General features: G+C 40.3%; 1 protein-coding gene across 4 annotated transcripts in view; it reads right to left on the reverse strand.

Moving 5' to 3' along the window:
* Positions 1 to 1023: 1023 nt before the first annotated feature.
* Positions 1024 to 25436, reverse strand: part of SPECC1 (sperm antigen with calponin homology and coiled-coil domains 1) — a 102273-nt gene continuing 77860 nt past the window's right edge. For all 4 annotated transcript variants that reach the window (XM_052803361.1, XM_052803360.1, XM_052803359.1 and 1 more), the window contains 4 exons: positions 24694 to 24796; positions 7931 to 8047; positions 6979 to 7038; positions 1024 to 6198 (listed from right to left, as the gene is read on the reverse strand). In XM_052803361.1, coding sequence (XP_052659321.1) covers positions 6109 to 6198; positions 6979 to 7038; positions 7931 to 8047; positions 24694 to 24796 — 370 coding nt within the window. In that variant the 3' untranslated portion in view covers positions 1024 to 6108. The remainder of the gene's footprint in view (positions 6199 to 6978; positions 7039 to 7930; positions 8048 to 24693; positions 24797 to 25436) is intronic.

Here is a 25436-nt window from a genome sequence, read left to right on the forward strand (position 1 = left end):
GAGCACAGCATCCATGGGGCTGAATTCCTCAGCAGCAAAGGCAGGCCTCCACAGCTGCCTTTGTGCAGGCTGGAAAAAGGAATTCTATCTAGGGATAGAGCCTAGAATTTAGGAAGCCCTCCTTTACTCCATAGAGAGTGCTTCTAATAAATGTCACCATAAGCGTCGTTGCTTGGCATTCTGGTTTTGACAGGGAGTCATTATTTTTGCCCTCTTTTCCATTCACTCAGCCCTACTTGAAATTCCAACATAAACTTCATTTTCCCTAGCAGTGTCACTAGTCGGATGGTGACGCTCCATCTGCAAGGTGTGGACTCAGTCAGGATGCTCTGGCTTCCTTTCAAAAGATCAGCAGCTGCCAGTCCTCTCTGTTGTGGGAAACAGAATAGGGCCAAGTCTGGTCACTGGCATGCCCGTAGGATTTCAGTCTCTTACGCTTGTATGGTTTGTTTCACAGAAGAGCAGAGGAATCTTTCTAGCACTATGCATGCACTGTGCTCATCCTCTGCATCATGCGTCATGTCCTGTCGCTATCTACTAAGTGGACTGTACCCTGTGAGCTGTAACTCATCTTGCCTCTTAGCTTACCGGTGACTTATTTTTATACTTACTCCAATGAGTCCTTGCTTCCACTTTTTGACTTCCTTCTTAATCCTCTAGTCATTAAAGAGCTCCTAATGCAGAGACATACTGGTTTCTTCTGTGTTCTTTCCTTGCCTTTGCACTAGGATGATTTCCTACTGTCTCTTCAATACTATTTGTTTCAGACACTGAGAGATCTCTTGCACTCCTTTATCCCCAAGACAATCTTCTGAAAGGCATCCAAATGCATCTAAGTCACTTAAAAAATGGAACTTGATGTGTTTATGAAAACAAGATTCTGACCAAATTTTCTTTGCTACCAGCGTAGGAGAATCAATGAACCATGAGTATCTTTTAAAAACTCTCCTGGGGGTCCTGCTTCCCAGCAGACTGCCGAAGAATCTGTTTTATATGTAGGTATTTGAAACATTACAACAAACATCAGAAACAGAAAAAGATTTATTAGAAATATTACACAGATTTTTGCATCATACATTTTAATAATGTTAATCTTTAAATATTAGCATGTCCAAATCTGGCAATGCCTAGTATATACATTCTAATGTGCTCTTTGTATAAATTAGATTACGATGTAACGTCTGTACCCAATAGAGAAAGCTAAAAGTACTTGACTGTTAGAGGTGATTATCCCATATGACAAACTCAAGCCTGGACCAACACTCAATAAAAACGTTGTGTCCAGCACTGCCCAGTGGAACTTGGCACACGTGCAAGTCAAAAATGTAGAGACCATCAGCTGAGAAAAATGTTAATTGCAGTTCAGTTATAAGCTTGATTCTACACCATATTGGTAAGTGAGTCTAAATGGCACTGGAGTTGGTAAGAACCAATATAGTCTAGCATAGTAGAAGTTATTGCTGGGTTTAAAAATGTCTTAACGCTCAGTGCCCTGAGTCTTTTTAGGCAAAAGCCCTCTTCTGACAGGAAAATGCATAATCTCATCCCATACAGACTCTGCCTTTTATCAGACACACAAGGCACAGCTTTGCAAACAGCTGGCCCCATCAGATACTTCCTGCTGGAAGACCCCGTACCGTAAGCACGGGAAGATGAGGGTGGTACAAACAAACTAATGAGCCAATGCTCGTATTTTCATTGCCGAGGGAGGGAGAAAGTCAGTGAAGCAAAAAGGTAGATTTTGAAGAGTTCCAGGTCAGGAATCAAACAGGGAAGAACCGATCATTCTGCCAGTTTGCACTTATTTGGTTTGGACAGAAAACTTGCACATAACTGGTTGCACATACAAAACAATAAAAATCATAGAGAAAACCTGTAAAAAACAACTTCAAATTACAAAAAGAAAACCTGCCAAAACTCAAAGAGAATGTGTCTCACTGAGAGGAAACCGGAGAACATGCATAAGTCAAAAATCACTCTGCTTAGTACAGCTGCCTTGCTGCAGCACAGGAAGAACCAGGAAATCTCTGTCCCCTTTGCATTTCCGTGACTGTCACAGGCACAGGAAGGGGAACCTGGCAAAGGGAGCAAGCTCTCCGCTCTCTTCCCTCCTCATCTTCTGAGATCCACCCCAGGCTGCACTCTTAGGAGAAATGTCACTCAAGATGACAGCCAGTAAGGACTCTCAAGCTTATGTCCTTTGCTGTCCACAATGGCCCAGGTATGTATGTCCCATATATGCCCCTCTCCTCACACGCCAGACTTCCACTCTATTCAGTTTCATTGCGTACTTTCAGAAACAGCTCATCAGCCTTTCCAGAAAACCTTCTTAGAGGGCTGACTCTGGGCTCGCTTCTCAACGCCTCTGTACCTTCCCAAGCCATGAAACAATTTGTACTTTCTATGACTCACCAGAAATTCTGGGAGTCAGATTGTATACTTTTCACACTTTAATCTCCTTTCCTCTCTAACAGCTATAGTACAACAGTCACACGATGCGATATCCCTCCATGGAACTTCACGGAAATCCCCATCCTAACCATTCTTCTCACGTGCTCATCCAAAATCAGCTATTTGGTTTCTTGTAGTCCAGCAGATTACCCAAGTACACACATACAAGCATGTGCAGGTATGTTTAAGAGTGACTGTATAGTTAGGGAGCATATGGTGACATGGTAAAGAGATTTCATCTGCCTGAATCAGGGCAAGATCCATTACTCCTAAGAGGCAAAGTCAGGAAGGATTCAGGCAGTTTAGGCAAACTGTTAACTGATACAACGCATTACACCATCCATGTCATATCATCACATGTTCCATTCTAGGACATTTTCAAAGGATTCTCAGAACTTCTATGAAGACTATCCCTATACCCTCTAGCTTAACTTAATGACAAACTCTCTAATTTTAAAGGCAGCCAGAACTTTAATTTTGCAGTTCAAATTTGAGATGTCTTACAAGGGCCTGTAGATTTTCTGAAAATCAGGCTAGTCTGCAGCATCTTGTGTGGGTCAAATTTAAATTCATATTCAAATTTTAAGGCAGCATGAAAAAACAACAGTAATTTCTCAAAATCCAGATCTAGAAATGTAACTGTGCAAGGTTCAAAAGGAAGAAAAAATACACAACATTGTAAGAGTTAAATGAACAAATAAACAATATTCTTAATCTCAAAAAATAACCTGGAAGAGCATCTCTCAATCTCCAAGTATCAGCATTTCAACATGAGATGTTTTGCAGGTTTGAGGACTGAAAAGTAACATTGAACAGATGGTGAAACTGAGTATCTTCTTCCCTACTGACAGACAGCTCCTTGTTCTAACTCCTAAATAAGTAAAAAACTTTTAAGAATATACCATTAGAATTGAGCAGAATTAGTGTTTGGTCTATGCTACTGGGGAGCATGGGAGAATAAGCTGCAAAGAGATGACAGAAACATTGCTTTGCAAAAATAATTAAAAAAAAAAAAAGCTGCTAGATCAAACAGAATGTTTTGTAAAGTTAGAGTAAGTCTTGGAGAAACAGATTAGAATAAATGTCAGAACAGCGCTTAAAGCAAATGATACTGACACATTAGATAACATACATATTTAGTGTACATCTGACAGTCACATGGAACACACACTTCCAGTGACCAGAGGGTTAAGATTATCTTTCTTTTTTAGATCAAGTGGAGCCCTCTGACTTTGAAATGTTTACCAGACGCTGGGAATTAAAACAGTTTTTCTCATTCCTGCAAGTGCCCGATCCAAAGCCCACTGAGGAATATGGAATTTTCTGTGTTGACTTCACTACGCTTTGAACTACAGCCCATTGGAGAGAATTGGGTTCTCTGCCAATGGATACCTCAAGGGAAAAGAGCCTGCTGCATCCACAAGGCAATGGAGCTCTGCAGTGTGACTGCCTTCCTAAATGAACTATGCTTAGCAGCTATTTTTCTCTTCCATCTTATCACATAACAGGAGACTTGTATCTGAGAACACTTAGAGCAACTCATCCTATGCTCCCTAGGGATGGCAGAGTGTGTGCTGAAAAAAAATGGAGAGTTTATTCAATCTAGAAAGCATTCTCTTGCAAAGAAATAACTCTGGCCAGCACTTAAAACTGCTTTCTCACAGTATAGGATGACACAAAGAGTGCAAGGGCACTGTAAGTGCGTGCCACTGTCCTTTTTTATCAGACAGACTCTCAAAAGATTGGACTCAGACTTTTCTGGGGGCGATGGATTAGAATAAATGTCGAACTAAAACTAAGAGCAAGTGATGCTTTTCTCCTCCTGCGAAATAGGCATACACTGCATTCCTCCAAGTTCCTTTCTATTCAATACACTCACTGACCTTGGCCACTGTCATCTATCCCTTAATCCTGTATTTTGTTGCGAGAAAACCAAAGTCTGAAATAGGTTGTTTACTAATTAAAATGTGTTAAAAAACCCCAAACAACAAAGCACTGTGGGGAAGCCAGAGGCTGAGGATCAGCCACCTGCAAAGCCCCAGAAAACCTGAAACCAAGTTCCTTCTCATGAAATAGAAACAAGTGATTCCACAGCCTTTTTCCAGGAGTTAAGAGCAGTGAGCACACACTATTATTTTTTGTGAGAGAGAAATGATCCCTAGCTCCCTACGATTAACACTCACAAAGCATCAAGTCTGGTCACAGGGTTAAACATGCTAACTAAACAACTTTCTTCTACCAGCATAATCTAAAGCAGCTAGGCAGCCTTCTATGAGGTCCTGTACAAAGCATGCTCCCCAAGACCCGCTCCTAGAACAAATTAAGCAGCCTGTTTGATCCTGCTATCCTTAGAGACAAACAGAAAATTTAATTTCATAAGGTGAAATAAGAGAAACGGTATAATGGAAATTAAACCATATCTTTCAGACATTTTACTAACAGTATTATTGAGCTGGAAATCTATTCTCTGGCGCCTTGGAGATTTCCATGAGACAGAGAGGGGTTCCAGTTACATTCTTTGTAACTTGTGAGGTTGCAACTTCCATGGGTACTAATGTATTACTGCGTTCCTTTACAGGGTAACATCACTTCCAAGCATGTAACAGTGTCCTATGGACTACATTTTATTGGACAGAGCACAGGCTGCCTCAAGATTCATGCCTCTACACAGCAATCACGTATCTGTGCTGATTATACAGGATCGACACAGAATAAAGAAGTTACTCCACTCAATCCACAAAAATATGAACTACTGAGATGTCACTGTATTGCTTAGAGAGTCATCACCTGATTACTGGCACCTTGCAAACTAAAGCCAGTAAATTGCATTTGCAATATTCCTATGATAACTGTGCCTGCACAGTCAGCCGGGAAACCAAGCTCTGGCTTCCCATAGTAATCAAGTAATGAAGTTGTAGTAATAAACCTATTTTTCCTCAAAGAGATTACTTCTGTTTGATCTGAAATGAAGTCCCAGCACCTAACAGGATCTTTCAGAGTTCTTTCACTAACTGGTGATGGAACAGAGTGTGGTTTCTGAGTTACAAATGATCCTATTATTATCCTGCTGGTTAAGCTATGACAAGCAAACCAGTATACTTAGTGGGTCAGATGTGTGAGAATAACTCAGGTTAAGGTTCTACAGACCTATGTGCACCTGTCATGATGTTTTATAAAATATATGGAGGCAAGAAAACAACATGTATTCGGGATGAGTTAAGCATGTTTTGGCAAGAAGAGCATTTTTGTGAGCTTTTGTATTAATATTAATCTCCCAGCCTCCCTTGAGTGCCAGCATAGTCCACATTGATTTAGAACTTCATTTTGTAGCAGGTCTCCTGTTGGTGGAGTCTGGTTTGAGGCAAACATTGTTTAGCACAAGGGATCCTCTTCAGAAATATCCCACGCGTGTTTGAAAATGCTTTGCAATTTCCATGTGGGAATAAAATTACAGATGAATTTGGTTTGTATAGATGGACAATGGATATTTATTTGGTTGCAGTCCCAGATGTAATCAAAATTATGGAAGAGCTTTCTTTCAAAGTAAGAGCTTAGGTTGGTTGTGGAAGAGGAGCAAGCAGATATTTAAAGTGATCGAGTGCATCTGTAGCATTCTTTGTTCTCTTCCCCACTTCTGTCCACCTCTTGCTCTGCATCTCAGGTCTCAAAGTACTTGTAAATCTGGGCGACATACTGCATCACACTCTGCCAGTCTGGCCGGTCTGTGTACATCATCTCACTGAGTTCCTGCATAGGACAGACACATTGTCAAAACTTAGTCAAGCACCACCACTGGGAATATCACTGGGTGCTCTGAGTAGCTGTGGCTATTGAACACTACTTCTGCTTCCACTCCAGAGCTCCTTAAAGCCACATACAGTATAAAAGTCCATGGGAATGATCTACTGGCCTAGTGCAGTTCTGAAACTTGTTAACAAACTAGTTAAACAGCCATATGCATTTTACATTCTGAAAAGATTTCTTCCATCTGCAATCAAAGATCAATTCTCTATATAATTCCATTTAAATTGCTGCTTCTTTGCATGTCTTTGGTTCTGTATTTAGCTCATGAACCCCATAATATTTTTTCCTTCATATTAAACTTCTCTCTTCTGTGTCATCATATTACTGACTTTCAAAAAGGCTTTTTAAACAGTTTAACAAACAAATTATCCTTCTGTTTCTTGAAACGCTAAAACAAAAGGAAAGAAAATGGTCTAACAGGCAAGTCTGCCCATGAAAATAGGAATCATCTGGAATCAGCTTCCAAGCGGAGGACATAATCAATACTCTCATTTCAATACTAGATGACCTCCAGAAGTTCCTTCAAATTATATTAATTCTATGATTCTAGAAATTCTTCCTCGAAGTTCTCCTAACGCTATGAACTCTCAGACATGATGGTGCAGCCTTCCCTAGTGCTATGTGAACATTTTCAGTGCAAGCTGACTGACTGACCACATGGCAACAAAGGCTTTGGAACAGCGTGTGCAGCAAATCTTCCCTTGCTAAAAGAAGGTTACTCACCAGGCTGGGTTTGATGCCCACACTTTCAGCAGCTTGAAATGCTAACAGCAGATTTCTCTTCTGTAAAAATAAAACAAAAATTCAAAAGGATTATCATCAAAGTATGATTCCTGAACCCTACCCCGCAGCCGGTTAATCAGTAAGTTTAAATAAGCAGGTATATTCGAAAACTGAAAAACACTAGATTCAATACTTCCACATAGACACTTTTTTGTATTAGTAAAGTATACTCACAAACAAGTTCTTTGTCTTTAAATAGCTCATCTACTTTTACCCAAGCTACAGCCCTCTGTTTTTGACAAATAGGTTCTTGTGAAACTGATTACAACTGGGCAAAAAACCCCGCTGAGGTTCTGTCTTTATTATGAGTGAAAGGTTTCTGAAGAGGTGTGAACTAAATAAGGCATTCCTGTATATAGTATAATTCTTATTGTAATAGATACTAGCTGTCTGAAGTAAATCCAGTAAATCCAGGTTCCTCCCCTTTGTGAGGGTCTTAATAACATTTTTGGAATCCGCTGACATGGTCTGACTTTCAGATACGTCGCTGTCCAAGTAGTTCAATGAATGATCTGGCTGCTTACTGATCCAGCACTTCTAATGTGTGCTGCTAACTCAGGAGTCCAAAAATGCTTTAGCCTTTCAAAAGGGATGCTGTCTTCATGTTTAGCTGCAGCACTCACTGGATTCAGGCAACTTGTCACTAACTCTTTATCCAGCAGTCCCTGCATTTTGCTCTGGGAGCTCACCGTTGGTTTCCTTCCCCTTTTCATCCATTGTGTTTGCTTTTTAAGTTCTCAACTGACACCTGTCTCTTACTGTTGCTCCCATCTACTTATTTTGTATCAATCAAGATCTTGCAACACTGTCTCTCCACCACATACCCCTCAAAACAGATAATGTTCACTATGAATTCTGCAAATGGTGTAGCAGCCCGTACAACAACACTTACTTTATCCTGGCTGTTGAGCTCCTGGTAAGGAATATGTGCAGGCAAATACGTGTGCAGGAGAGCGCAGAAAGCCAGCCCATCACTCCAGCTGCTGCTGAAGTTGGTAATATCAATATTCTGTAAGAGAAAACATGAACCATCCCTGAAGAGTGCTGCACAGTAACAAAAATCTCCAAACAATAGTTTTTATGCAATCATGAAACAAAATCTCAGAGTATTAAAGGAACATAGATTTACATCTTCCATTCTCCCCTTGTTTTTCATGTCAGGTAGAAAGATATCAAATAGGATGGCAAGTTTCAACATCCCGGATAAGTGATTATTAAGGAGTTAAATGTTTTTCACACCAGGCCTCAGAGAAACTCTCTCCAATGCTTTCTAGAAGGTGAGAAATACCATGGGCAGAACACACTGCAGCTGCAATTTTCCTGTGCTAGCAGGAAGAAGTACTTTATCTGGTCCCTTTCAATTACAGAATGGCAGAGATATGATTTCTCCAGCACCTACAACAGAAGTCACCAACATTTTAAAATGGTGTTTTGTAATTGATTTCATGCTCCCTTGTCTCAGGATGTGTTACAGAGGGATGGATTTGTAGAATGATGAGGCAGTGTAATCAGTGTATTTGTCCACTGTTATCTTTCTGATATTACACAGCAGATACATGCTTTAATGAGAATGTGTAATTAACAATTATGACTTGATTCAGCCCCTTATCAAAAGTGGTATCAAGCTGATGAAATACTAACATAGTCCTCAAGCCCTAAATAAAGAATGTGCTTACTTGTATGAGAGAGAGAGGCTTGAACTTGGCAACAGCAACAGCTGAATGGGCAGCTTTCCAAGAGCTGGGCAGATGTGCCCAGTTTGCAGTCATTTGCATGAATGCATGTCTGCATTCTCATATTCTTTATCAGTGCAGCATCTTTCGTCTGCACATCACAGAGCACTTAAGAAAAGGCAGATAAAGAACGGAAGTCTGAGATATAGAATTTAATCACCTACCCTAATTCACAAAATGAGCTGTAAGCGGTTGAGGAAAGAACAGAGGTTTCCTGATGCTCACTCTTCTCCTACCACCCATAGCCACTGACAAATAAATGTGGCTGCATCACTGGTAACAAGTACAATACAAGATCCTTACAGAACAGAAACAAACAGAAACCTTTAAATCTTGTCTTCACATATTTCCTGACATGACAACAAGGCTGAGTTTGCTTGAGAAAGCAGTGTTTCAGGGGGCATGGATATATTAATAAACACCCAATTGAAACCCCAGAGCTGAACTAGAAAAATCTCTGACTTTGTAGCAACGCTCCCACCACTGCCAGCTCCAATAGGAGGGCAGTGAAAAGGAAACATTTTCAAAGAAATAGTCTAATATGGTTGCAATTTTAAATGGTCAGAAACCATCTTCCTTCCCCTTGTTGCTAGATGGTGGGATTCTTCTTTGCTAGTCATGTAGCTTATCACAAGGTGCACTCAGGTGCACAGAGGAAACCTAGTTTCCCTACTCATGACAACTGAAGTCCAGAACGTGCTACATTCAACAGGTGGATTAGAATGATTACAGAAACAGAAACTGATATTTTAACATCAGCCCATCTGTAAAGAACTCCTTTAAAATACAAAGATTACTGGGGGTACAGAGTGCTCTCGGGGTTCTTCACAGGGATTCTCTTGCGAGGCACAGCTGTAGTTAAACATACACTTGTGGCCCAGTTCTGATCCTGCGAACAAGGTGACCTTTCTAATGCTCTTGTTTGCACTGACTGGCCATACCCGCACACTAATGAATTCTCATGGCTAAGTTTTGCTGCTGTAGTAGCAGCTCTAGCTCCAAATACCAGCTAAAAACAAAACAGCAAACTACGTAACAGCTGCTGGAGCATGGAAGGCTCCAGGTATGATGGTACTGCACCAACTCTCACACTACACGGCAGGTGTGGAGCCACCCTCAAATCACGTTGCCAGCCTCATCTTCCTGGGTGCTAAACTTCAACTCAGACTCTGCCACTTCATTTTCTTTATTCAGCTATTTTCCGGTTTCTTTGAAGATTCCCCAAAAGACAAAGCTTTTACTGCATCTCTCATACGAAAGCTAATGCAGATGCACTAAAACCCAGGCAGGAAGTATTTTAGCATATGCTCTTTACTTATGGTGCCTCACTGATTAGTTGACCAACCTGGACTTTGTCCAGTCAGACAGGATTTCGGGTTAGTCATAGATGTCCATAACCAAACATAACTCAAATTGAAGCAGTACAGAACATTTCAGGTCAAAATACCCTGGCTGTAATAAATCTACAAATCTAATGGGCTCAGAAAGCAGGCCATCAGCAGCAGACATTACCGCACTGCACCAGCCACCACATTGTATTTTGCTCTATTAACATCTGTCAATGGAGATAAAAGAAAAGCGACGTAGTGGCTGAATACCATCACAAGAAAAAACCATTTTGCTCTGAAAGCTGTCTTGGCTTTGCCTAATCCATAAAGTTGCACCATGGAAGTCCAACTTTGTGTTCTGGAATTGACTGAAGCTGGATTACTCTGCTTGATGTTTCGGACAAACAAGTTACTATTTATCAATCTGCAGTTAGTGAGAAAGGACTGACTGCCAAATTACAGAAGTGTTTTTAATGAGGCCAATATATTTTATCAGCAAATAGCCTACCATCAAATGCCAATACTGTCATTGTATATTGTATGATAGAAATGGAAAATGGAGATCATACCCCACCTGGCCCCGCTAAAGGCCATGGAAACAGGAACAAAGCCCTAGTAAACCAGCAGGACTAGACAAAAAGGCAACAAACAAAGCCCTAGTAAAGCAACAGGACTAGACAAAAAGGCAAGACATGTTTGTGCGGGAACATTATATCCTATCCTCATTTTCATGATGCTATTATGAGAGACACATGAGATACAAAACTGTTCCTTCCTACAGTATTTCACCAGCCCAGCATCAGTTTGATAATTTTACTTACCTTCGTAGTTTTAACTATACCTAAAACTCTTCTCCTCCTCCCATCTAACAATATCTAGAGACAAGAAGTGCTAATGTCTACAATAAAATCAGAATTAGGTCCAAAAATCCTCACATGTCCAACAGCATTGTCCAGCCAGTCATCTTCAGTAATTCTCAGATCCAAGTCTAACAAACAAGTAAAAGTTCAAGGATGGGGTTCTGCTGACAATATTTAAACCACAGATGAAATCTACTGCAAAGTAGTATGTCACGACCAACAGAGAAAATGAACTCAAATCTGAATTTTTGTCCTAAATGTAAATCCAAAATGAATGTTTGAAGGTTCAGCTCAACTGTTCAGTTAATAGTAGAACAACAAACACTCAGACATACTCAAAACCACTTAGTTGTCATTTTCACATCCAACAAGCATCAGTGAACTGTGGTTTTTTCCTCTAAACAAATGCATTTCCATTTCATACATGGTATAAACCCCTCTCTGGCATTTCATCTTGGATTCTGTGTTAACTACTTTTCAGTTTGGGATATAAGGACATAGTAAATGAAAAGTGACCTTCTGTGTTTTGCTACACTGCAGCTTTACTTGTAATACCTCCCCACTACACCACACCAAGAGGAATTAAGTCAAAATAGAGGCACTCTGATTTCTCAGAAGACCTCTGGCTCCGCTGAAGCCAGAAAAAAAAAAAAGGAAAACAATTTATGGAATGAAAACCTTGGAAACAATTCACTTCTCTTGATTATTTTGGCAGTAGAACTTGTCTCAGTCTTTCTGCCACACCTCTCTATTCCTCAACACACAGTCCATGACTACGTGGGAGCTATTTGTATACATGCTGGTTGTTAATGTACACTTCCAAACTGCAGGATGGAGAGTTTGGCGATTTCTCTGTCTCCCAGTGTGCTTACAGCAGAACCCCCAACCCAGGCTCTGAAAAACTGCGTGTGGCTTCTCATGAGAGACCTAGAAGTTAACCTATATAGGATAGCACCCTTTAGGAGTAAGATGCACCATCAGAGCATATGCAAAATGAATGTAGGGAGAAATATGAAAATGGAATAGGGACTGCAGATCAAACTGAGCTGTAGTGCTCATTAGGCAGGCTGAAAAATTTGCCATCTTTTGGTCACAGTACGTCTCATGGTCACTAGTACCCCAATGTCTATCTTTAGCATGCTATCAATGGATCCACGCTGCTAAAGACATCTGCACCAGAGATTAACCCCTGGCCCATGGGTCAAGGCATGCCGAGTAGCTTAGGCCTGCAGCGCTCAGGGTTACTAGCTTCCTTTGGAGCAGACATATCATACCCATATTATGCAGCACTTGACGTGGGTCTTCCCTGGTGCTGCTAAGAAAATAACTGGGGAGGTGGGGGTGGTGTAGTTGAAAATCTTGAAAGAACATGAAAGTCAGGCCAGAAGAGAGGTGTTTTTATAGCATGATGACATAACCATCTTTACATACCCTGTGTGGAGTGGCAGAAAGGAGCACGGAAAGATATGAGGGCACAAAGATTGCTGGGATAGTGATAGAGTACTGTGTAGAGCATAGAGGTGTCCAGACTAAACTATTTCCAGCGTAGTTCCCAGGCTTCTTGTCAGGGAAAATAGTTCATTCACTTCAAATGAAAGCTTGAAGCTAGCCTGGAACTCTGTGGAAGAAAGCCTGCAATAAATATGACCTTAGCATCATTCTTCCCACCCTGCCCCCTCAGCATACAACATGCCCTCCTGCCTCTCAGAAGTCATTAACCTTAGCCCCCCACCCCAGGAACAGGACCTTTGCTTGCAGATAACAGAGTGCTATGAGAGCCACGGTAAAGACACACAGGGAAATCTGTGTGATCTGTTCTCACTAAAAACAATGTCTTGTTTATCTGAGGGAAAAACAACCACCCCATTAGATTTCACTAGATCTTTGACTCCAAGTCTTCAGTAAAAAGCAACAATTACATCATCCACTCTTCATTATAGCCTGAGTACGTTAAAATACTGACACAAGATAGTCCCACTACACAGATGTTACTGTGCCCACAGCAATGGCTCTCTGAGTCATAAATTTCTCTGTAAGACCCAGAATTATAAATTATAAACATGAATCAGCTTGAAGCTATCCTAGAACTCCGTGGAAGAAAGCCTGCAATAAATATGACCGTAGCACCATTCTTCCCACCCTCCCCCTTCAGCATACAACATGCCCTCCTGCCTCTCAGAAGTCATTGGTACAGAATGGCACACCAGGAACATGCCAGAGTGGCTAATTGTTGAGTTTCAGCCCATACAGAATGTAAACTCTAAATACTGAAGACAGAACTAGTTAAAGTAAATATATTGAATAAACCAAAGGGAATTGCCTTGTTTTTAATAGCAGCTCCCCCTTAACTGGCTCAACTTTCTGCAATCGGTCCTGCTTATCACTAACCAGAGACCCACATCTCCTCCACAGACCAAAAGTCTTACAGCTCAGTGTTTTTATGTGGTTATATTTAGACACAGATTGTCTGAACAGGAACCTCCTTTTCATGAGCCGCATCTCTGCAAATCTGAACTCTGACCCTTCTAACGTAAAATCTGATCAGGGTACCTTGAAGGCAACTTCCAAAGGTTACCTACACCCACCCATCTTTAACAACAGCAGCATGAAACTGCAAATCTAATTTGGATTTATTATACCCTAACTGGTTGGGGACACGTTAGCGGGCTTCAGCCAAAGAGGTTCTATCAAAGGAAGCATATAAGCTTCGAGCTCTGGGCAGGCAAGTTCTAAATACTTCCTAAGAAGTGATACAAGTGAAGAAGGGCTCCTTTTAACATAACCTAACCTCCTGAGCAAACAAAACACTCCAGTTCATCTAAAATGCTGCAGCAAAGATATGAAACATCTGGGCAATCTACTGGAAATATGGGTGAATTAGAAGTGTGGTCAGGTCCAGTTAACACAGATGAAAGGCACGAATGCCTAAAATTAAAGACTGCCTAGATTCTTCTGTAATTACAGGGTGCACCCAGATAACTTGGACAATTGCACACAGCTATTTTCAATGGGTAGCTGCAAGTCTACAGTGATTTGCATATCACAGTCAATCTACTACAAGGAACCTTTCTGAATTCTCTTACAAATCTTTTTCTGTTAAATGGAATACACAATAAAGTAATGCTTCTTGATTAAAAAAAAAAAATCCAGAATAACTTGTGGAACAGCAATGCTGTTTATTGTATAGAGATTAAGTGGCTAGCCAAGATTGGGAAGGAAGCCAAATGACCTTCTATCCTCCAGGCTGTATTAATATCTCTAGTTCAAATGGTTCAGGCAGCTGCAGTCTCTGTAAGAATTGTTTTAACCTTTCTTTGAAACTTTGTGTTTCTATCCCCATCTTCCATATTTCTAATGTTTCTACCAGCCACGTCAGTAAGTCATGCATCTTGTTGCTGATTACACACGTATGAAACAACATAGCTCAGACAACATAAAATGCTATGTGAAAACGCTGTTAAATTATGTAATTACAGCACAGTGAAATGATAAGGAACTGGTGCCAGCTCTTTAAAGGTTATCCCATTTACTGCATTCCTTTTTATAAAGAAACCCCATTTCCCATCACGTTCCTAGGTTCTGTTTGCTCCTTGCTCCACTGCTGCCACAGGTGTTGACTTGGGTTTACAGTTTATCATTTGCTTCAGTAAGTGTGAATTAATGAGCCTTCTTAGCATAGACAAGACATTAGAAAGAGAGCTTATGACTATATTTTTTTGCAAAAGCATCAAACATCAGTTGACTACAGTAGTCACATGGAGCAGGGACATTTAAAAAGAGGAAATTTAACAAGCTTATTGTCATGCATCCTACACAAAGATTTTTCAGCTCCCAACTATTTCAGTCTCTCAAAAGCCAGAGATCTGAGAAGATACCAAAAAGTTAAGCATGTCCAATTTTCTTTATTACCTTTCCTAGTTGTGTCAGACTGGCAAGAATAGGTAGCATGATGATCTCTGAAGTTCTGTGCTAGAAACAAGCTCATCTGACAGAAGTTGTCTCAGAAGCATCATTCAGAGTAAATTGTAAAGCCATTCTAAAATGATCTGTGCACTCTTCAAGCTCAGCTCTTTCTTCATGAGGTATTGAGGAGGTCCATGACCTCTACAAGGCAGCTTAGTTCTGGTATTTTGATTACAAAAGAGATGTGGCGCTGCTATAGCTGAAGTTTTCATAAGAATAAAAAATGACAGTAATACTAAATGGGAGCTAATTAAAGTAAAAAAATGATAATTATGTGACCTCCCATTTCCTCTGCTTGCAAGGTGAAAAACAGTTACTACTGACACTGAAATCATCACTGTAACTAAACATATGAGTAACCTCCCTAATGAGCCAAATAGCATCCATTCGTGCCCATCAGATCTATTGCTCCCAGCACTGTGTGGACTGGCAAACATTTCACTACACCGTTCACATTTTTTACGTTTTCTTTGCATTTTTATATATAAAGACTGACTTTTCAAAATGAAAACAAATTCTGGTGATCAAGGGCTGAGAGTAGTTGCTGGCACAGTGCACATAACACACAGTGAATGTATTTGAACCTTTCCTAGCAAATAATACAAGTTGTTTTGAATGCAAATTACCCCATGACAACATTCTCATTACTAGAAGTCACCTACTTCAAAGGTCTCACTAAATGCTAGTAAAGTAACAGCGGTTTGTACATATTCCTCCTTTTGGGTCTTAATTGATCACATTGCACACCAGCTTCCACGAGAGAGAGAGAGAGAATGAGAATGTATAATGCTGAGTTTACATGGAGCTGGCTTTTTATTACACAAACATACAGGACCAAATGAGAGCTGGTATAAGCAGAAGCAATTCTATGGACATCTCTGGGCCATTTCAGAGATGAGGTAATGGTGACAAAAGATATATATCAAATGGGACTGGTACTTCTGTAATTTACACCACTGTCACAGTGGGCAAAACAAGTGTTAGTTATATCTGGAGGAGAGGCAGAGGTGGATTACACAGCAAGATCAGGAACTAACAAGTTCTCCTCCTTGTAATAATCCTATTAGATATTGACGAGTTCTTATTTTTGCTACACATCTCTTTTCTGCTCTTCAGTATAAATTATACTTGTTATGCTCACCTGCTGAAAGCCAACTCCCTGCTTGCTACACAACTAACACTTCCATCAATCTTCTCACCAACTCATATAAATGACACCACTGCTGAATGCCACAGAGAAGAAACAGACTGGGCTGTGTTCCTTCATTCCCAAGGCTGCAAGAGTGAAGATGCAGCAGCATAGCTCCGAGGACCACACAGATACTCTGGGGAAGGAGGGAGGCAGAGAGGCGGAGGAACTATCCCCTCTCTGTCCAAGACAGCAGCAGAGCTACTTCCTGCCCGGAGCCCTGGTGCAGAATCACTAATGACCACACTGACTGCTCCCACAGCTATTTCTGATTATCTGTATTGAGAGTTCAGAGATTAGCCATGTCCTGGAATTTCTGGGCAGAGGGGTAGGCTGCAGACTGCAGCAGGCTCACGGTAGAGGATGGAAACCAGGTGGGGAGAGGTCTCAACAGCAAAGAATATTCATGGAACAAGCAGCAGGGCTCAGCTCTCTCCCAGTTAAATTCACAGTTTGGAGCTGTTCCAGCTGGTGACCAATCAATTCAGTGTTTTCACTGATTGTCATTGCATCCCGGCAACACAAGGAAAGCGTCTTGGACTTTGGGATGGATAGAATGTAAAAGCTATTTTTAAAATTACCCAGCAGGATAGAAAGTTACGCATGAGAGAGCTGCATGGGCGTTCATTTTATCCCTCCAATCAAGAGACTTGTATTTGTTTACAGGATAAAGCCCCTTATGTGAAAAAAGGTAGAGCTTGGCTCAAGTTATTGGGCTACACTGGAGAAGCACGTTTATCCACTGGCATCACTGTGAAGGGGGTTTACACATTAGTAATCAACCTGATTATTCCCAACATGCCATGATTTGGCTGCTGCATTTATTTTCCAGACCCAACCCTGGGTGCAGCTGGGACATACAGAGAAACTGCATGTACACATTCAGCTATAAGTGTTTTTATTTAGAAGAAGAAAACTTTTATTCTGGAAAAAAATTGGGAATACCTTGAAATTTTAAGCCCATATTTTCATTAATTAAAAACTCTCAAGATTGCCCTTTTTATGAGAGCATCTTCCCAAATATTACTGAAACTCATCATCATCCAATGATACATGATATGATGATCTACATTTTAACAGCTAGGGAAATCAAGGCAATGGTATTATGCAAGACTGCCAGGTCATAAAGATGGTCCAGAGCAGACTTGGGAGCAAAATTCCTGACCAACTTATTGTCAATTTTTATTTAAATACAGGATAATCCCTCCCATCTCAACAGCTACTACCAAGACTCCCTTCAACTTTTGCATAGATAGGAAAAGTCTTTCTGAAGTCAACATCCTCCTCTTTGGCAAAAATCAAAGAAACACAAAGACAGCCAGAAATTTCACCCATTTCTCAGAAACTCACAGAATAAACTAATAACTTCCTGGGGAAAACCCATTGCACATATGTTCTACTTCTAAATGTCAAAATACTACAAGTACTGTGGCTGCGGAGCTCTTGGTAAGTGTGTGCACCCTCTCATAACAGAAGGGATATGCTAGCGTATGGTACTTTAGGGTAAGTGTCATTGTTAGCCAGAGAACAACTTTGTTGCATTAATGGTATTGGGAAATATAAGACAGACAGCTTTTTCCTGCTTGCTCAGCAGGCTCTGGCCATCAGCTTCTAATCTCAGGCACACAGGTTGGTGTGGCAGAAGGGAAATCTTCCCAGTCCTCCCCTGAAGAGAGAGACTCTGCCATGAATGCTGCTTAGAATGAATGGATGGCTGCTATTTAAATCCGGAGGGGTTTTGTTCAGTGTTTTTCTTCACCCACATCACACAAACTGGCAGTTACTTGTTTTGCCATCGATCTTCAGCACATGAGATCACAGTACTGTGGGAATCCAGCCTTTCCACACTGCACATAAACTGTGCATAACACCAGATGTGATTTACCTGCTACCCTTGTTGCTTGAAGACCTCACTTGAAAAGGTGGCTAGAAAACCTGTACGACCACTCCTCAGTGTTACTGCTGAATTACAGAATGCCACCACTTACGTAGTTCTCACGACTAGTTAAATATTTAGATAGAAACCTGGTTAATACTGATATACGAGAGAGAGAGCGCGATAAAATTTGGAAACATACTGAAACAGTTTTATGCTACTTGTCCACACAAACACAAAAAGTAATGTAGAAAGGGTAAGAGAATCACACCCATACCCAAGTGTACATCTTGTGATTAAGAAACAACTGGGTTCTTTTCTTTATTTCTTTAGGACAGTGCACAGCTGTGCGGGGATTCTCAAGGCTTTAAAACTAAGCTCCATTATATTAGTGTCAAAGGAAGTGTTTGACCAATTGTTTTACGAGCCAAGTCCCAGGAATTATATTCTGCCCAGGTTCAGAGGTTGAGAGGGCTGATCCTGGGTTTTGTCCCATTCAGCTCTTTGATTCTTTACTAGAACTGCCAGCCTGAGCACCAACCGTGAGGACTGTGGTAGCATTTGCAATATAGTCTCTGTTCACTCTCTGTGGTCCAAGGTGGTGCATAACTCAAGTGTTAGTGAGGCAAAGTGCTCAGTCGAGACTTAAGACTGAGACAGTAGTTGCTTAAGTAAAAAGGTAACGTCAACTACCCACGCTAATGACGTACAAAGAAATAACAGACTTCCTGTTTCTAACTATAACCCTTAGTTTCCAGAATAAGGAAGAAACTGTCAAACATGGACATGCTAATGTACTACTGGCCATGAAGGAGCTTTTGGATCTCCTATAAAGTAGGAATATCCCTGCTTGATGCATTGGCAGTCGAAAAATAGTCATCCTGGCTGGCTGTCGTACCAGCAGAGAGAGTCCACCTCCCTAATGAGAACGCATTGGCCCCATGACCGCTTGACCAAAGGGAATACGTTATGTCCTCATCAGCCTATCTGCATTTGTACATCTTTGGGCCACACTTAATCTATGCTGGATCTCATCCAGCCAGCAAACGAGTAAAAAAAATATGAGAAAAACCAGGGAATAATATCATGCAATAGGGCTTGAGAACAAAGAGGATATGGAGGAAAAACCATCTAGTACAAAAAGAAAAGGAATGCAAATCGCTATGAGAAAAACAAAGCCACAAATACATAAACAAAAAGCTAGCATTAGTCCGAATTTAAACTGAATACAAAAAGGTAAAAAGCTTTATATTATATCCACCATCAAACCGCTAGTTAACCAGTCTCTTGCTATAATTACTTGACAAACAGCAAGTAATGCAACAGCCTTTATTTTTCTCCCTAAGCTTTTACATCTTTGCTACATGAAGAACGTAGTACTATGCAGAGACACCAACCTTTACATAGTCTGATATACCAGCTTTATGCTTCTAGTAGCAAAAGCAAAGCATTCAGAATTACATTTAATGACTTTTAGGTTATGTTCAGAAGTAATTTGTTTCCAATTTCTGTCTCTCAAGGCTGGAATAGCCATAATAGCAGGAATATTTCAAGGTAGGGCTTTTTTTTCCTCTATCAGGATATTTCATCAGAGCCCTAAAACTATACGTTTTAAGAAAAGGAAGCTTCAGAAAACAATTCACAACTTTTGAGGCAAATATTCAGAATAGTTGGGCATACAGATATTTGTATTTTGCTAATTTAGACTAAACAATACAATATCAGAGAGTATCGCCCTAAAAATAGTTCCTACATACTCCTAAGCATACTTTCTAAAACTGCACAGTGTTCCTGGGACCTACTGCAAAGTCAAATAACTCTGAGTAAGGCATGGAAACAAATAATTTTCTTCCAGCTTTGCTCGTAGTTGCTAGCGTATTTTATGCAGAAAAATTAAAAGGAATTCTTTTCTCCACTACCTGTACAACGTGAAAGCTATGTAAAGATTGCTCTGGTTAGTAGTTTCTCCATGCTGTTGAGATTCCTCCAGATGGTATGAAATCAGATCTGAGGCTGGTGCTGCAAATCAGTAAGACCAATACCAATTTATCAGCCATCTCATATTGGTGTCAGTGCTAATACGGAGCACTACCTCTTTTCCTGAAGATGCCCACTGCCTTTATCCATAAGCTGGTGTAATGACACTGTCATAGTCAGGGAGATGATATAAAGCAATGGCTTGAACGCACAGGTTGGGAATATATGAAATATAAAAATCTTCAGAGGCATAGCTGCCATTTCCCTTTGTCAGTTCTAGAACATTCCTTGTCTCCTCCTGTTTAGCATTCCTCTACTTAAGATGACCGCAGAGGTAGCTTTACTAAAAGAGATGGTGGTTCTTCAACAAGTGGATCCCAAATGGGTCACGTTAAACCAAATATAACTTTGATAAAAAGAATAATCATGATTGTACATTGGAGAAAAGAGTCGGTCTCAGATTCTCTTCTCCTCTGTGCCATAGGATGGATGTGTAGTGGTTGGAAAAAACATGAAAATAGTTCTTTTAAGTGAACCATATTCATTAACACGGTAGCAATTCCCTCCCCTCTCTGGAGAGGGTATATGTGGCAGAAACAATAATCCTCAGTTCTAATGATCATGGGTTAAGTGCCTCTTTATGTTCTGTGTTTTCACAATACATCTGTGGATAGTAATAGACTTAATCCAGAGAGGTTTGGCCCCTTGACAAATGGTCTCCACAGACAGCAAACAGAACCAGGGCACTTAAATAACACCACAGTCACTAATGATATGATTATGGAAGGTGATAATGCAACAAGAATGACTCTCAGCAGCTTCCAGGAGTTACAACTCCTAGGAACAGAGCCTATTAGAAAAGAGGCACCCAATTTCTACTTCACACTGTTGCTATGATGTATAATCTTTTTAAATAGATGAAAAAAACCAACCCACAAGATGACAGAGAAAAAGCTGTTTTAACATAAATAACTTATTCTCAGCAGGCTTTGTGGTTTAAAGGACTTGTGTGATAATTGAGTTCCAGAGCCACAAAAGCAGTTCTCAAGCCTGGTCATCCCATCACCCTACATTACACACCATGATGTCAACAAATTCAGAGAGACAGAAGGAACAGTCTATGTACGTCTGGCAAAAGAGACCACATGCCAGTGCACAATTCTTATAGGGAACCATACATTAGATTAAGGGTGGTTTTTTTAAGCTGGAGATTTTCCTCAAGGAAGTTCTGTACAAAACCACTGAGCTCAAAGCCTTATTTCACCACAATTTTTTTTACTGGTGAGATTTTTTTTAGCACCTCCCCTGCATAATTATTCAAAATTGATGGCCAAAATGCCAGATAACATTCATCTAGGCATAGAAATATGACAATTGAAATCATATGATCGATCATGCCACAGTTTATGCAATCCCACTTTTATATTCTTTTCTCTTAGTCACTGAACTAAGCTTCCTCTTTATTTTCATTCTAGTGATTCTGTTTTCATGTTCTAAATAATTACTCTTTCTCCTTAGCATTCATATCTTTTTGATATCAAATCACTGTTAAAACAGGGATCTTAGAAATGACATAGCAGATTAGAGAAACATAGACGCTTTCATGTTTCCCCTCAGTTACTGTAAACTCAGGCAATTTCTTTTTTTAAAAAACAAACAAAACCCTCCAGGCCACTACTAATTTGTGTTGCACTTCTCTCAACTCCCTCTGGTGTTCTTCTCTTGTTTTATAAGATTCCCTCCTGGGGAACATGCTGAAGTTCAAAGCCAGGGAATGTTCCCACTGTAATCAATGCAAGGATATATGCCAGGAGCAGGATGTAAATTTCTATCTATAGTATAAGCCTTGTATGGATTAAAGCATTTAAAAAGTGCAGCCTTGTGTGCTGGTCCCTAGGTCTTATCCCCAGATACCTTCCCTGGGTCACTAATCCTGAGGAATCAGGGAATCTGGGACATGGGTAGTAGCTGCTACTGAGAGCATCAGTTATTCTAATCCATTTTGCTCATACTGTTTAATGAAATCTGGTATCTTCATAATTTAAACAGAAAGGAATCTCCCTCTTCCTCACCAGCTAGTAACAGGAACTGTTACTAGACCTCAAAGGCAGTACATTTTGCCACTGAAAAAAGAAGTTAAGCAGTCAATCAGCAAGTCTTTTATTCTCTCATTCCACTGTGTCACAGAGCTGAAAACAGTTTGCATCCAAAGTTATCTGTGGTTCTGGACTTCATGTTAGAAAAAACATGACAGATTATACTGGGATTTGCACAGAAGATGTCTCATAGACAGGGGTATTATCTATGGAAAAGAAGTCATGCACATCATCAGGGTTCTGCTCGGTGGAGTTCATTACCTCATTTCCACCACTGCAGTGGCTAAGGCAGGAAGGAGGATGACTGACTTTATTCCACTCCAGTTCTTTGTACTCAAGAATGATAAAAACTCCCTGTGGAGCTTAATATCAGCCTTATCGTAAGAGTGCAAGGGTCTGGGAAAAGCAAGTTCAAGAAGAGTTAGTGAATGCACCGCAAAGAGCACAATGGGAATGAGAATCTGAGGAAGACTGTCCAAGAGATAATGCCTCTAAATGAAGCAGTGAAGATAGAGAGGCAAGACTCTCACCATAAATCAATACTGTGTTTGTCCTTCAGTTCATCTGACTTTAATTTCTGCCCTGAGATCTTATACTCTGGGTAATAAGGCCCCCCACCACATCACAGTCTGAACTTCTCAGACTCTCCTGGATTATGCAGCGTTTGTCAGTGCTTTACCTGCTTGTTCTCAAGAACTGCTGAAAACTCATTCTGCTGCTTTAGAAAGAGTAATGACAGAGGACAACCATGAACAGAACAAGAGCCTCATCAGACCAGGAACCAAAATGACAAAGTTTTTTCTGAAACATCATCTGGAGAGTCACGTAGCAACAACACTCCAGCAGCCATAGATAGCGCAAAGACTTCCACTGTCCTCTGAAGCATGGACATACTTTCCTCCAGAGACTAATACTAAAAGGAAAAATAAATAGACCCAGATTGCCTTGCATGTCTCCTGGGTGGCCTGCTATCTGATACATAGTTAGCTCCACTACTTGGGTTCAGCACAGAAAAACAAAACTCATTTTCTATTCTATCATGAGGGGAATACTTATCACTCTTGGTGCCAGTCTGGTACCTACAGAATCAGGACAGGCCTCTATATTTGCAAAGCCACACAATAATTTCTAAAAGCAATACATTCAGTCCAGCTTGGGTGTAATGAGAGAAAGAAAACTACAGGCTGACTCTCAGAGAACACTTCTAACAGTGAACTCATCAGAGTTAGACTGTTTTAAGAGAAGTGGAGGAAGCTCACCATATGTGCCATTTGAAACAAAAAAGGGCAACACTGTCAGGAGAAAGTGTTACTTGAGAGATGGGTTTGCTGGCTTAACAGAAGTTGGACTTAGAAAAGTTGTATTTCATGAATCATTTTCTGAGGACTGGATGGGAATGTTCCCCCCAACTTCAAATCCAAGACTGGGAGAATTTTAGTAGATGACATATAAAATAAATCAACACAGCATAGAGCATATAATTTCTGGGGATAGTACTGTAGCCTTTCAGGCAGTATCACAGAACTGGAGGCTAAACGCTAACCCTGGCTTTATTCTTTCTAAGGTGTGTCTAAAGTCAAGAGCTTTCTCTGATACCCGTCCTTCTGTGAAATTGGTGAAAGCCAGATGAATATGCCAGTGCTAAGAAATTACTCAAACTTTTATAGATCAGTTTACTTAAAGGGACAGCTACTGTCTTTTCTTCCAAACTCCTGCACCCTGCAGGTAATGATTCATAAAGAGCTGGTTGTGAAGGAAAAAAAAAATTTATTATTTACTTTAAAAGATGGGCTCTGCTTTTATTAAAGACTTGCTCCAGGGTGCATCTCATGTGGTGATAACTGCTTTTGTCTTTTGCTCTAAGTAACAAACAATATTATTCTTAAGAAAGAAAAATCTCAACATTATATCAAACCAAGACTATCCTGCACACCCAGCATATATCACAGGATGAACTGTTGTATATAGTTGCCTTCTACAGCTCAGTTACAAGTAGAACCAAAGGCCTAACTCAGCTGCATACAAACACTAGCCAGAGCTTGATATAAGCACAGCAATGGCATACAAGAACTGGACAAATCATTATGCCTGTTTAACAGTGAAAATCACTCTGCAAAGAAATGAGACATTCTCAAGCAGTCAAAACTTGCTTTGTAAAATTCCGTTAAACTGCAGCAGGTTAGAAAGAGCGGGGCCCTGAGCCGCAAACTTCATTTGGTCAAGGCCACACAAAGAAATATTTCTTTGGTTTTACAGAAATGACCAATGAAAAAATTCTCACAACAGCACATCGCTCACAGAAGCCTACAGAAAAAATATTAGAATGTAATTTCAAAAATTGATGCCAAATTGAAGCTGCTGCGCATATACACTCTGTTTCTCACCATCAGTGACCTTTGATGCAGTAAATATTTTGGGTTTTGTATACAAATTACTGATGGCAATGTAACATTGGGGACTGCAGTGTTAAAGAAATGAAGGAAGAGGATGGAAACACCCAGTAGGCATAAACATGCAAAAATCAGCAGACTGAAATACATATGTTTCTTTGAAGTGACATTGCTTACTGCACACGTATAGGAAAGTGATGAATTACTCTCCAGAGAAAAGTAAAAATGTACCTATTCCCTTACCTGGTAACCTTCAGTCTTCTTTTGGCACCATTTCAACAGAGCATTCCTCTTCGAACCACCATACTCCCGAGCCAGGGCTGCCAGTGGGTCCTTCCTCTCCACACTAATTTGGGGGGAAGCATAATGGAGTAGAAGATAAATATGCTTGAAGTCTCTTATTTTTTACCAGTGTGTAAATAATATCTGTATGACAAAGCAGAATGGCAGCACAGAACCTAAATGTAAACCAAACTGTAATAGGTTTCAGAGCTTGCATTCTATATTTGCCTTTATATGAGACAAGTTCAGTTTGTATCACTGCATACAAAGAGCCAAAAAAATAGCAGCCTATGGGTACTCGATGGCATGTGTTAACCTAGCATTTCTGCTATTATTTTCATCAGCTTTACTTAAAATTTTCAAGTAACATCTTTGCTTTACATATTGAGAACCAGGATTTAGGGTGTAGAACTGAAAGAAACTATCTGAAGAATCTGTAACAGCAAATTCACATCCAATTGAGCTGCTGCAGAAAGAGTTCTTGAATAAAATGAAAAATCTCGAAGCTGTATTGCAGTCAAGGCCTCGAGGACAGCTAAAAGGCCAACAATAAAAACACCCATATTGTCTCCGCCCTACAGCTTCTACTGTTGGAAATAATGGTGGAGATCAGAGGAAAATATATGGGTTTTTTTCAAGACAGAAGAAAATTATGTGTCCAGCTTCCCCTTAGACCTCAAAGCTTTTAGTTTTTGACTCACCAC

The sequence above is a fragment of the Harpia harpyja genome, chromosome 12, assembly GCF_026419915.1.
Source record: "Harpia harpyja isolate bHarHar1 chromosome 12, bHarHar1 primary haplotype, whole genome shotgun sequence".
Taxonomy (NCBI): domain Eukaryota; kingdom Metazoa; phylum Chordata; class Aves; order Accipitriformes; family Accipitridae; genus Harpia; species Harpia harpyja.